This window comes from Canis lupus, chromosome 7 (assembly GCF_048164855.1).
Source record: "Canis lupus baileyi chromosome 7, mCanLup2.hap1, whole genome shotgun sequence".
In the NCBI taxonomy this organism is placed as follows: Eukaryota; Metazoa; Chordata; class Mammalia; order Carnivora; family Canidae; genus Canis; species Canis lupus.
In genome coordinates this window covers 70,691,882-70,705,249 of record NC_132844.1, presented here as the reverse complement: position 1 = coordinate 70,705,249, position 13,368 = coordinate 70,691,882, and the positions used below count along the sequence as shown (strand labels likewise).

Sequence of the window (13,368 nt, the reverse complement as noted above, 5' to 3'; positions counted from 1 at the left end):
AATACTGAGTTACTGTTGGTCTGTTTCCTAGGAAATTGAGTTAATAAGTAATGGGAACTCCTACAGTTATGAATTAAAAAGATTATCTGGCAGTTCTAATCTGGATGACTTTGGGTAATGTGAAAACAAAAAAATATGAGAAACATGAATCTCAATCTTTTGTGCCCTTTAGAAATAGAATATCTGTGCTTGGGAAAAGTCTCACATTTGACAGATTGATAAGTAAAGAACTTACTTGAGGTTCTCTGTGAAATCACTAAAAAATAAGCAAAGAGAAATCCATGTAATTTTTCTTAAATAGAAAAAATATAGTATTATCTAATATTTTCCACTGGTGTCTCTGAGGGAAGGACTTGAGTAGACATAAGAAGAAAGCATGCTTTGAGGAAAGGTCTATCTCCATTTAAACATCATTTTGGAATTCCTGTCTGTCTCTCAAAAATTTTGCCTACCTCTGTTATTTATATTTTCAGGGTTTGTTGTTCATGTTGCTACTCAACTCCTTTTCTTTTAATCAGTATTTTCTTAAATTATCTATAATGTAGGGGAAGCTGTATAGTAAGGAAGCAAGAGAGCAATGAGAAACTCAAATCACTTTAACAGAATGAAGTCACTTAGACTTTCAAGACCAGAAAACCATAGTGGAGAAACAGATATAATACTTACTTATGGGAGGCAGGGGCACACCTTAAAAAAAACAAATTAGGTATCAGTGAGTAATTGTTTGAAAGGAACAAGTATCCTTCTAGGGAAGCATATTTGTGTGGGGGAAGAGGCTTGGTAGTAACACAGCTCTTGGTTCAAATTATGGTTCAGTGAACTGTGTTCTTGGACAAGTATGTGCCCCTGGTTTCTTAGCACTTGCAAAGAAGTACAAGGTCCAAGAGGTCTTGGATTTACTCCAAGAATCAAATGGGAAATGATGTAGTTAAATCACCTATATAGTTCTTATCACTGAGGAGATGCAAAGTAAACAAATGTTTGAAATTAAATAAATATGTTTACTTCACAGGATAAGCAGAAGGCAAAGGAAGGTGACAGCTATGAATCTTAGGCTACTACACAGGAGTTAGAAATGAGTAGGGCAGGAACAGGTCCATAGGCCTTATAGAAAACATTAACAACAAAAAAGAATTTAAAAAACAAACAAACTGAACTTACCTCTGGGCATTGAAAGTGGTGGGCCAGCTGAAAGAGAAGTATTTTTGCAAGCCTTTTCTCTCCCACTCTTTTTTTCCTCTTAGTTTGGAGAGTTCTTTTTTATCAAGTCATTATAACAATAGGGAAAATGTTCCCTTTGGTCTTTATTTAGTTTTAATATAAATTGAAGGATTTTAACTTTTCAAAAAGCATTAGTAACCATGAAATTTGGCCATGGGAAGGCAGGTGGTTAAGGAAATACATACCCATGCCCAGAAACCCCAGGACAGCTGGGGAAAGAAGTTATAGGACCCCACAGTGGAGGAAACATGGAAGGACTTACTGAGGGCAGGTGGAACTGATCCGGCTGAAAAACAGAACAGAGAAAATTATCTCCTTTTCCTTTCTTCTCCATTCATTTTGTTTTTCAATTTGTGAAATATCTTGTAACATGTCATTTTTAACTGCTGGGAAACCCTCCCTTCTGATCTTTATTTTTTTATGCAAATCGTGGAATTTGAATTTTTTCCATAATTGTTAAAAAGCTAAGAGAATTATTGGTGGTGTGAATACGAGATGTCTAAGAAACAGGAACTTCAAGCCTCTAAAATCCCAAATGGCTAGGGAAATTTTCCTCAGATATCTTGGAATTCAAATGTAGAAAAACAGACTGAGTAGGAAGTCCAAGTGAAAAACTGTTTTAGAAACTTCTGATCCCCCTCTTTCTCTTCCATTGTTTTCCCCTTTTCTGTAGACAGCCTCTTGTTGGTGGTCTTTGTAACTAAGCAAAATTTTTTTCTCCCTTGTTTATATAAATCAGTAGTGTTAGAACTTTCAAAAAAAAAAAAAAAAAAGAACTTTCTAGTACATTATTAATAACCCAGAGGGACTTTGATAATGAAATAGCAAGTGGCCAAGAGGTACCTCAAACTCTTTGGATGCCAACATGGCCAAATAGATACTCTTGGACCACACTAAAAACCAATCAGTCCCCATGACAGAGAATGAAATGAACATACAGACTTACTGTTTGTCTGAGGTGTTGATCCTACTGAAAAATAAGCAGAAAGACTTCTTATTGCCCCCTGCTTATTTACTCCCTTATTCATTTTTTTTTCTATCGGTAACTTTTCTAGTCACATAACTGCTTGAAAAGTTTTTCTGATCAGGAGTATTTGAACTTTCCAGAAAACTTACAATCATCTGGTGTGTTCAGGTTGATGGAGAAGCAAAAGTTAAGAAAATAGGAATTGCAAGTTGTTGTACTGGAAGTCAAATTCCAATAGACATTGCTGGACATTGTTAAATGCACAGCAGAGACAAATAAACAACCTACTAATTGCTCATGTAGATAACCCACCTGGAAAACAGATATATTATCTGTATCTTTGTTTTTCCTGTTCATTTTTTCTACTTCTATATGGAAAGTCCCTGACAATCTTTAAACCATGGAGAAATTTTTTTCTCTGCTCTTTAATTTTTAGGTGACTCAGTAAACACTTTAAAACTTATTAATAAGCTAGTGGAATTCTAAGTAATGGAAAAATAAGGGTCAGGGAAATAGGAGCTTTAAGCTATTGCTATCCCAATATGGATGGATAAATTTTTGTTTAAGTGGATCCATTGGACACTGCTGGAGATAATTGAGTTCCATCATGAAGGGAGATAGTCAAACTTACAAGAGGATCTTGTAGCTGAAAAACAAAGAAAAAAATCAGCATGGAAAGGCTGGTGAAAGAGGAATTCGTTTTCTTGGTAGGGAATATCAAAAATGTTCATGGAGGGTGGATCAAACCCTTATAGATATTGTTGTGCACTGTGCTGGAGAACAGTTGCCATCATGCCTTAGGGGATTCTGTCTCCTGCTTCCTCTGAGAGCCTTCAGGAAAGAGAGATGATTTATCTCTTCCCTTTTTGCAGTGAGTGGTAACTGCTTAAAGTCCTATAGGAGATTGCTAATTTAAACTGTGCTGCTTTTACTTTTCTACTCCCTATTCTATTCTGTGCAAACTTCATTCATTCATACAAATGTTCTCCCCCCACCCTTGTTGACAAGTCACAATAAGCATCAGATAGTTTCCTCTGGTATTTTCATGTAATATTAAGTATTAATATTAATACTTAATATTAAATAGGGTTATCAAGTAGGGTTTGTATTCCACTTCATTCATTCATTCATTGGGATGGATGCAGTCAGGTAATGGAATAAGCAAGAGACTGAGAAACATGAACATCTATACCCACAGGATAGAAGCAAAGGATTCCAGACCTGGAGGAAGCCAAAGGCAACTACTGTTTAAGAACAAGTATGGAACTTACTAGTCGTTTCTGAAGTTTCAGCTGGTGGAAAAATGGTAAAGAAAGAAAAGGGAGAAATCAGGGTGTGTAGAATGAAGAGAACTCAATTCTCCCATGATGGTTTGAGAAGAGTAACTACAGAGAAGATGCAGGGAACTCTTGTTTCCCTAGCTCATTGCACATAGCTCAGTGCAATGTCTTGATTTAGGTCCCATCTTTGTGTTTCACATTCTCAGACCGGCTTCTACTTGTCTGGGGCAGGAGAGTAGCTGTCCTTCCTTTCCAGTCCTTCCAGGGGAATAAATGCTTGAAATTTCTAGAGGTTCATAATATCTTAAGCTTGTACTTCTATGTACTTCTATGTACTTTTGTCATTCTCATTTTCATTTATTTCTTTTCCCTATCTAACCTTTTAGCTAATTTGAAAGTTTTCTTCCCACCTTTAAAAAAATTTTTTTTAGTAGTCCTATTTGGAGCACCCATTTTTGTTAATTAAAAAGAAATAACTAGGGCAGCCCCGGTGGCACAGCGGTTTAGCGCCGCCTGCAGCCCGGGGTGTGATCCTGGAGACCCGGGATCGAGTCCCACATCAGGCTTGTTGCGTGGAGCCTGCTTCTCCTTCTGCCTGTGTCTCTGCCCCTCTCTCTCTCTATGAATAAGTAAATAAGAAAAAAAAAAAAAGAAATAACTAGTATATTTTGCATTTTCTTCAAATCATCTGTAATTTAGGGGAAAGCTAGGAAGGAATACATGTACTACAATTTTCAGTTATACATTACTGTATGTTTTAAGTGTTTACACATAGGGAGAGGGAATTAAGCAGGGGAGAAAAGGGAAATGGAATCCATGTACCCATATGGATTCTCAAGCACATGGTAGCTAATTGGGGACTTTAAGCCAGATGAGACCCTTCCGTTAGGCCCAGTGAGATCCTCTGAGATGAGCAGACTTATGATTTCTCCCTTATAAGAATTATAAGAACTTCCAAGGCTGTACGTCTTGGTGATAATTAAGAGTACCTAAAAAGGAGGCTCCAATTTAGGTGGATAGGGGATAAATGATGGATCATGTTTATTCACAAAGGAAGGTATTTAGAACCAGCATTTAGGGCAGGCACCATCCAGTTTTAATGATCATAGTATGATTGTGTGGGAGACTGCCTGCCCTTTCCAGGTTTTGAGTTCCTTTCCCCAAGATATTGTAGAACTGTAAACTCCATGGCACCAGAGATTAACCAAATCTATCTCTTTTCTTCATGACTTTATCCCCAAGCCTCAGTTCAGTTCCTGATACAGGAGCTCAGCTAGTTGAAGGAATGTTTGAGTACATCTGATTTGCTTTCTGATAGTATCCTCTTGTTTGGCTTAAACTTTGGAATGCTGTCACTTAATTTGCACTCTCAGAATTTCCAATGGCCTGAGGTTTGTTTGATATTCTGGAATTTGACACTGGTTTTGCCCTAGCTAATCACAATATGAGCTTACCCTTCACTCTTTCACTTATAGTTTGTAGTTGCCTGATGCACCTGCCAGTTCCTGTAATTGCAGCCCACCTACCATCATATCCTGTTCCCTGAAGCTCTGTGTGTCTGGGTGTGTGTGAGTGTGTTGGGTGTTTGGGGTAAGTGGGCAGGATAAGACATGAGGAAAGAGAAGACTTTGGGAGAGAAAATTGGGGAACTCAGTGTGACTAGATCCTTAGTAGTATTCCCTGATATACTTTACCCAGGAAACTGGGAAGAAAACTGATAAGACCTCAGTCTATTTAAATTTGATTTTTTTCCTTCTTTTACATTTATCTTTAAAATTTGCTTTCCTTTTTTTCATTTTCTTTACACTCATTATCTCTGTTGTCTTTGAGTAGGCTCTTTATGAACTACAAAGTACCTCAGAAGCGAAAGCTACCCTTTCTTTCTTTCTCTGTTACTTCAGAAAATTCTACATTATTACAGAAGGCATTATGACCATTACTGGGGACATTTTCTTACTTTTTTCCTAAAAAAACAAAACACAATCCTGGAGAACTCCCAGCAAATAGGAACTGAGGTGCATGAAAACATGTATAAAACTGTTGTCTTTATAGTAATACATACATTTGGGACAGGGGACAGGCCCTCTATACACTGTAGAAGATCAAAGAACACCAGAGGAAAAAGATAGATAAGGGACTTACCACTGGTCCCAGTATATTGCACTAAAAATAGAAACAAACATAAATTACTCTGGTTGTTGAACATGATAAACACACAAACCACTGAGGTTTTCCAAAGGAGAGCAGTTAGATAGCAGTTAGCTTCCCAGAATTACTAAATCCCAATCTTCAGAATTAAATATTTTATTGGACTATATCCTTGCCATAAGATCAGACTGTCCTCCAGGAGACTTGTAATCCTGTTTCAGTTGGAAGACAAACCATTTGATGCTCGCCTTTCACTACTACGGGTGTTTGAAGTGAAATCGTTGTTATATTCCTTTACCTCCGTTTTCCTCATCTTTTTTCTCTTCTGTCACTTTTTTTTACTCTCTTGGCCATCCTCCTTTGTCTTCGTTCTTGTTTCTTATGTCCTTTCCCAGATTCTATTTCATCTTTGCTTTGGAACACTTTGTATAATGTATACTGATAGACCACTATAATTATTATTAGAAAAATGTTACGCTGCCTATTACGAATTTGAGTAACATATATACGTTGATATTATATATATATATATATATATATATATATATATATATATACAACTTACCAATAGGTCCTGGAGTTTGCACTAAAAATAAATCAAAATTGGCATGTTAGTATGAGTGTTTGGATGAAAAATAAATTTTTCATTAATTTTATTCTGGGGGTGGGGCTTTGGGAAGTAGAGTAGGGGAGAAGTGATAACAGTAATAAGAACATTAGGGAGAACTAATCCAGGTATGATCCATACACCAAAAGAGATATTTAGCATATATTGCAATTCAGCCTGAGATGAGGGTCTCTCTAGAATCCTTGTCAACCTAGGAGAGGTTAGAGACATTAAAGGTTGAAGATACTGCTTTTTAAAAAAGTTTTATTTATTGATTTGACAGGAGAGAGAGAGAGAGAGAGACCACAAGCAGGGAGAGTAGCAGAGGGAAAGGGAGAAGCAGACTCCCTGTCCAGCAGGGAGCCTGACATGAGGCTCGATTCCAGGACCAAAGGATCATGATCTGAGCTGAAGGCAGATGTTTAACTGACTGAGCCACCCAGGCACCCCAGATACTGCTTTTTAAAGGGACCATCCTTGTACTAAAATATTTCTGACCAACTAATATGCTTTAGGATAGGCATGAAGGTAGGAGCTAAGGATGCAGTCTTCTCACAGCTTCCAGCTTACTGACTACTGCTTTGATCAGCTTGATTGTCTCTGGGCAAAGGGTCAACAAAACCTTCAATTTTTAATGAGAATTTGGCCTTCAGTTGATTTTCCAGTTCTGATTAAACCTGCTTTCTTACTTGGCAACGTTCTTTTTATCAAAAATGATCCTTGGGGTGTCTGGGTGGTTCAGTCAGTTAAGCATCTTTTTTTTTTTTTTTTAAGATTTTATTTATTTATTTATGAGTGACACACAGAGAGAGGCAGAGACATAGGCAGAGGGAGAACAGGGAGCCTGATGTGGTACTTGATCCCGGGACTCCAGGATCTCGCCCTGAGCTGAAAGCAAATGCTTAACCGCTAAGCCACCCAGGTGTCCCAGCATCCGACTCTTGATTTCAGCTCTGGTTATGATGTCAGGGTTGTGAGATGGATCCCCACGTTGGGCTCCATGTTCAAAATAGAGTCTGCTTAAGACTTTCTCTCTCTCTCTCTCCTTCTGCCCCTCCTCTACTCTCTCTCTCTCTCTCTCTCAAATAAATAAACAAACAAACAAATAAATAAATTTTAAAAATAAAAAGAAGAATGATCCTTGGTTGGTAGAAAGCCATATTTTTGGGCTTCCCTGAATGTAGTGACCATGTATTTGGGCATGTTTCTTATAGGATCCCTGAAGGTTATGTATGTAGAGCTCTTATAGGATATTTTGGCTCCTGAGGCTTCTATGTTAAGGCAGCTCCTCTATGCAGCCTGTGCAAGGTCAAAGACTAGTTCCTAGGTGGCTCTGTAGATACTTGCATAGACCACTTCTAGGACTACTGCCACAGAAGAGAGATGGTTGATGCTACCCTGGTGGCAAGCTGTGTTTCATGTCTTAAGTTCCATTGAGTAGCATGGTGAAGGCTGGGATCATCTTGTGAGTCTGCCTGGTTAGTTGAATCTAAAAAGACCAGCCTTCCTTCCAGTGGGCATTGCGGTGTCTCTCTTCTCCATAGCTCCTTACTTCATGGCACTCATCATGGGAAATACCCCAGTTCTAACCCATAAGCCCCAAAAAGCTCTGATTTTTTTTTCCTGTGTGAAAAAGCTAGAAGGTGGCTTACCAGTTGTGGATATCTTGGGCCATGAGTGTAGACAAGCTAGAAATTTAGGTATTTTGTAAAAGTAATTTAATGTTTGCTTTTATTGTATCTATAAAAAAATTGCCCTTGATTCTGGAGTAGAACTCCTAGGACATCTGCCCTTTGGTATAAGCCACTAAATCTTTAGACAGATAATCATTTCAAATATGATTTTGTTTTGTTTTCCTATATTTTTTTACTCTTTTTCCACTTTTAATATGTGACTCCTATAGCCTTCCTTTTCTTCTCTTTCTCAGCTTTATTTATATTCATTTACTCTTTTTCTTCTCCTGCCTCCAACTCAATCTTTCTCCTTCCAATTTTCTTCCTACTTTTGTTCTTTTTAAACTCTTGATTTTTCTCTTTTCAGCATGTATCTTCATTCTCTATTACTCTTTGTATTACATTTTCTCTCACTTCCTCTCCTCATAAGGTCTTTTTATCCCCAAATTTTAATATTACAAGTTCATTTCTAAAAAACATTTTGTTTATTTATTCATGAGAGACACACAGAAAGACAGAGGCAGAGACACAGGCAGAGGGAGAAGCAGGTTCCATGCAGGAAGCCTGATGTGGGACTCGATTCCGGGACTCCAGGATCGCACCCTGGGCCGAAGGCAGGAGCTAAACTGCTGAGCCACCCAGGGATCCCCTATAAGTTTATTTAATTCCTAACTAATAACCTATTAGAACACTCAAAATGGTAGTGGAAAGAGCTCAAGAGTCAGCACAACTTCAGTCCTGATTTCATTATTAACTATCCTCCTTCCCTTATTTTTTTAGGAATAACTTCTGAACCTCAATTTTTCATCTTTCAAGATGGGTATAATATCTGTTATCCACCACCATTGAAATGCTGTGAGGCCCAACAAAATAATGCATAGGAGAGTTAGAAATCCATTATAAGAATCACATGAGGAGTGTTCACTTCAGCAGCACATATACTAAAATTGGAATGATACAGAGAAGACTAACATGGCCCCTGTGCAAGGATGACACACAAATTCATGAAGGAATTACACAAAGAATGACTAGTTACAGATACAGGACTTGTATTCATTCTGTCAGGCAAATATGGGAAACCTCAAACATATTTCTTTTGGTTTCTAATTTCAAAAATTCCTAATTTGTGTTAAAAATCCTATAATCCAGTGTGTGAAGCTATAGCTATTTGCTCTTAGTTTATAAATATGTAATTATGGACTACTGTGTCTTGGAACCTAACCATTATTTATAATGTTTCTATGGAAAAATGCAATAAGGTAAATTGCTAAAAGTTGGTGAAAATAAAACCTAACTGTCCTGGAGAGAACTTTTCAGAGCAATTAAATAGAAGAAACAGGATTTGTATTATTTTGAACACAATCTAATAACAAAAAAATATTTGCAGGGAAAGCAAGAAGTTTAGATGCTGTGTACTAAATCTTTATTACATGTTGATGCTAAAGCTAGATTATATAACTTAGAAAATGCCATTTCCTAGGGGGTTAAATTATCAATTTGTATTTAAGCTTCATAGTTAATATCTTTTTATTGCAGAACCTGGGTGAATCCAACCTCCAGGAATTCTGAGTGAGATAACGAGGCAGTGGAAACACTTGACCCTGGAGTCTATGGGTGTGAATTATTTGAAATAAAAATCAACTGACATTCTAAACATTGTAAAGGACCAAAATACATTGTAATTGAGAGTTAGGTGACTTACCAATGGTTTTTTGAGATAGCTCTAAAAAAATAAATAAAAGAGAAAAGAAATGAGTAGCTGCTCTCAGACTCTGGAGCCCATAGTTCTCATTTACATGCTTTTCCTGGTAAGAATCTATACCATTAAACTTGGCTCAGCTACAATGGGGTAGTAGCGATGTTCTTTCTCATGGATGCTAGGACAATCTGATACATATAAGGCCTTCCTTATGTGCTGGATCTACTGAGAGGCCAAGTAGCAAAGGTACTAGGTAGAGATCACCCTTTTGGCCCATTTAAACCCCTGTAGAAAATTGGAAAAACCATTCTCCATTTAAACTTAAATTTCTTCCTTTTCCCCATAATTTCACTTCTTTCCATCTCATTCTGTTTTTAAAAGTCCTTTGTGTGATATTGATAAGCCAATGGACACATTCAAGAGTTCATCTTTCACTTTATAGTTTGTGTTTGGCAATGGAATGTATATTCACACTATTAATAATGACTTACTGAAATGGTAGGTAGAAGAAAACAAAAAGGCCAAAAAAAAACCATGGACTCCCAAGCCCCTGAAATCCCAACATGAAATCCAGGGAAGGGTCCCTAAGATACTGCAGGGAGTTAAAATTCTCTACAGTAGAGAATCAGACAGTAAACTTACTGATAGGTCCCGTAGCTCCTGCTGAGAAACAGAGTGAAAGAGAGAGGAAGAGGGGGAGAGGTGAAGGGAGAGACAGATTATTACTATGCTTCATCACTATAAGGGAAATAACCATTCTTCAACACTTACTCTAGAGGGAGTGTCATAAGTAGAAACCCTAGGTGCATCAAGGGTTGCTTACATGGCAATCCTCAGACAGATTCCCTATTGGACCATATAGGAGACTTCCAGGAATGGAGGCATCCCCTTGTTTTCAGTGATATTTGCAAACTTTAGAGGATTGGAATAACTCCTTCCATACTAATTCATAATGTCTCCTTTAAATTATTTTCTCTTTTTTTCCTCTCATTTCATTAGGGACTTATTGTTATTTGAATAGTGAACCTATTCTATATGTTGGCAAATTGAATTTAAATAAAATATTTCTAAAAAAGTGAACCTTCCTTTGCTGACAGGGCATAATGACTGCTTTTCTATTTTTTTATGTTAGTTCATGGGCTTTGCAGTCTCTTTATTTCATTTGGAGATTCTTTGGAAACCTTGTAATAGGAATACTAGAGAAATTGAGAAACATAAAACATGGCAGAGTGGTACTTAAGATCTTCTGGTGAGAAATTAAAGGAACCAGAGTGGAGAAACAAATTTGATACTTACGAATTGGTGCTGTAAATTGCACTGAAATACAAAGAAAAGGAAAATCAGTGTGGTTTGATATGAGCAGAATGCTCATGCCACAATATTCTTTTTAAAGAAATTATGAAGCAACTCGACCAGAGGGAGAATTACTACTGCATATCAGTAGATAATTTTAGCAAAGAAGCCCCATAACCCTCCCTCTAGATTACGTCATTTGGCATTCACTCAGCTGTCTCAAGGGATTGACACTCCCAGGGGTAGGTGGGATGTCAGTCCAGTTGGCTTTTTTCATCAGCACACCTCCTTTGTTTTTTTCACGCTTATTCTCTTGCCTTTGCTTTGAATCACCAGTTCTCCTGTAGCTCTTCCTTCAGTTTAGGAAAAGTCTACGAACAGTTGTTTTAATTATTTTTATCATAAGTAAGAGAATTTTTTCGTGGGTTAATATTTATTTATAATTCATATTATTTTAAATATGAATTATTTGGGTTTCCCTTGTCTTAAACTCAGTGACAGTTCAGAGTGTTTTCTTTCTTTTTTTTTTCTGATGCCTTGGGCATCAGGAGGTGTCAGTAATTCAAATGCAATCAAGAAGTGTGGGTGAGACATCCTGGAAATGGAAAGAGCTTGGGTAAGGAGAGGTCCCATATCCCATAGAAGACCAAAGAGTGCAAAATTAGGAAACAGAAAAGGAACTCACTTATGGGTCCAATGGCTCCAGCTAAAATATGGGAAAAGCAAGGCAGACTAATTAGAATGGTTCTTTGGCACAGAAAATTTACAGTTTGCATTGAAAGTATTTTTGGGAAAACATCATAAATACAGACACAGGAACAAAATTTCTACTTCATCGGAGGAGGAAATAAATTCTTTTCTTCATTCTCCATCCTGGAAGACCCTTGTAACTACTGGGATCTGACAGCTGGAGCTGCAGGGATGCAGTAGTCAGGGTTCCTTCCCTGGTGGGTCACTGTTTGTAACTGCGGATTCCACAGACCATTGCCTTTTTTCCAACAGGGCTAATTTGAACTTGTTTAATCAGAATCTATGGTCTTGTCTTCTGAAGGAGGCAGTGGGAATTTCTGTCTCCAGTGGGTGACTTTGGCTCCCTTAGTCATCATAGTAACTTGGCCTGCAATATCTTAGCATAAAAGGGATAGAAACTCTCAGATGGCTCAAGACTCTCATAGATGCAGTTAGTGGGTAAAAGGATTGAGGCACTAGACCTACATGTTTAGCAATAATAGCCCTTCTCCTTTACAAACACACATACACACAGACACTTCTCTGTACCTCTTGGGGTACATGTGCTTTAGTGACACTTCCCCAGTGTTTACTCTTGGTTGACTTTTGATTATTTTAATCATGTTTCATGTGTACAAATGCTCCAGGAAGAGTAGATACAGGGTGTGATCTGTCATGAGCCCTAACCCTCAAATCATTCTTCTTCTTCCTTTAGTATTGGCCCTGCCCCAGGAGCTCAAGCTCTGAATATCTTCAGCAGTGATGGATAGAAATATGTTAAGAAATGAATGAAACCTTGGTAAATTTCACTTTTCTTGTCATCGGATTTAAGGCTACTCTTCCTGTAGAGAAACTGAAAGGGATGGAGGAGGTGCTTAAATCTTAGAGCTAGTGCACTCAACTTATTTCTTCTCTAGGTATGGAGGATAGAAACCCTGTAGAGTAATGGTTCTAAACCACCCGGGGATCTTCTTAAAAATGCAGATTCTGATTTAGTGGGTGTTAGGTGAAGATTCTTCACTTCTTAGAAACTCCAAGGTGATGCTAATGTGGATCCTTGGACTAACGTTAAGCAGCAGGCCATTAAGAGACTGGTAAAATCTCAAAGCATTTATAGGTCACTGTTTCCATTTATCTTTTTTTTTCTTTTCTGTATCAAGTGACTCTCACTCAGCCCTCATTCCCAGTTTTTCTGCCAGAGATGTTTGTTGTAATATCATTTTTCTATATGAACACTTCTTCCAGACTTAATCTTTGTTACTAGCAGGGCTTATACATTCCACACAACCATCAACAGCAGTCTGGGGACCCTTAGTCAGTGAGCTAGGACTCACTGCTCTTCCTTGCAAGTGTGACTGAGATTTCTAGCAAGGGATCTTTCTACCCTTCTAACACTTTTATTCTTAATACTTTTCTTTTGGCCATTGAATCTCAAGACTTTGAGAGATTTAAAAGTGATAGTACTTTCTCAGGAAGGCTCCAGCTTATTAAAATAAGAATAGAGAATAAAGGAGGAGAAAATAATTGACAATTTGTGAATAGGAGAGTCTTACATATTCTAACAGTGCTGTAAAGCAAAGCACGTGGGAATTAAAGCACAGAAAAGAAACTTACTTATGGGTCCTGCAGTGCCAGCTAAAATATAAACACAAACAGGTAAGTCTGGCAAGAACATGACTGAAGGATGTACATTTCAGGGAGCTTCAGGTCAAGCATTTACTACATATTACATTTACATGGAAAGCAGTAAG

The 13,368-nt window shown here is 37.7% G+C and overlaps 1 protein-coding gene and 1 non-coding gene across 2 annotated transcripts in view; one reads left to right on the top strand and one right to left on the bottom strand.

Moving 5' to 3' along the window:
- The window catches only part of TSBP1 (testis expressed basic protein 1), a 187,841-nt gene that overhangs the window by 145,035 nt on the left and 29,438 nt on the right, over positions 1-13,368 (bottom strand). Inside the window, exons 7-20 of the mRNA XM_072831640.1 lie at positions 13,232-13,252; positions 11,574-11,594; positions 10,892-10,912; positions 10,238-10,255; positions 9,599-9,619; positions 6,182-6,202; positions 5,611-5,631; positions 3,460-3,480; positions 2,820-2,834; positions 2,168-2,191; positions 1,484-1,507; positions 1,162-1,188; positions 667-687; positions 236-256 (exon numbers count right to left, since the gene is read on the bottom strand). Of these exons, the coding sequence (XP_072687741.1) occupies positions 236-256; positions 667-687; positions 1,162-1,188; positions 1,484-1,507; positions 2,168-2,191; positions 2,820-2,834; positions 3,460-3,480; positions 5,611-5,631; positions 6,182-6,202; positions 9,599-9,619; positions 10,238-10,255; positions 10,892-10,912; positions 11,574-11,594; positions 13,232-13,252 (297 nt within the window). The remainder of the gene's footprint in view (positions 1-235; positions 257-666; positions 688-1,161; positions 1,189-1,483; positions 1,508-2,167; positions 2,192-2,819; positions 2,835-3,459; positions 3,481-5,610; positions 5,632-6,181; positions 6,203-9,598; positions 9,620-10,237; positions 10,256-10,891; positions 10,913-11,573; positions 11,595-13,231; positions 13,253-13,368) is intronic.
- On the top strand, positions 8,814-8,921 carry LOC140637407 (U6 spliceosomal RNA). The gene has a single exon (XR_012034527.1). It is a non-coding gene; the product is annotated as a U6 spliceosomal RNA (small nuclear RNA).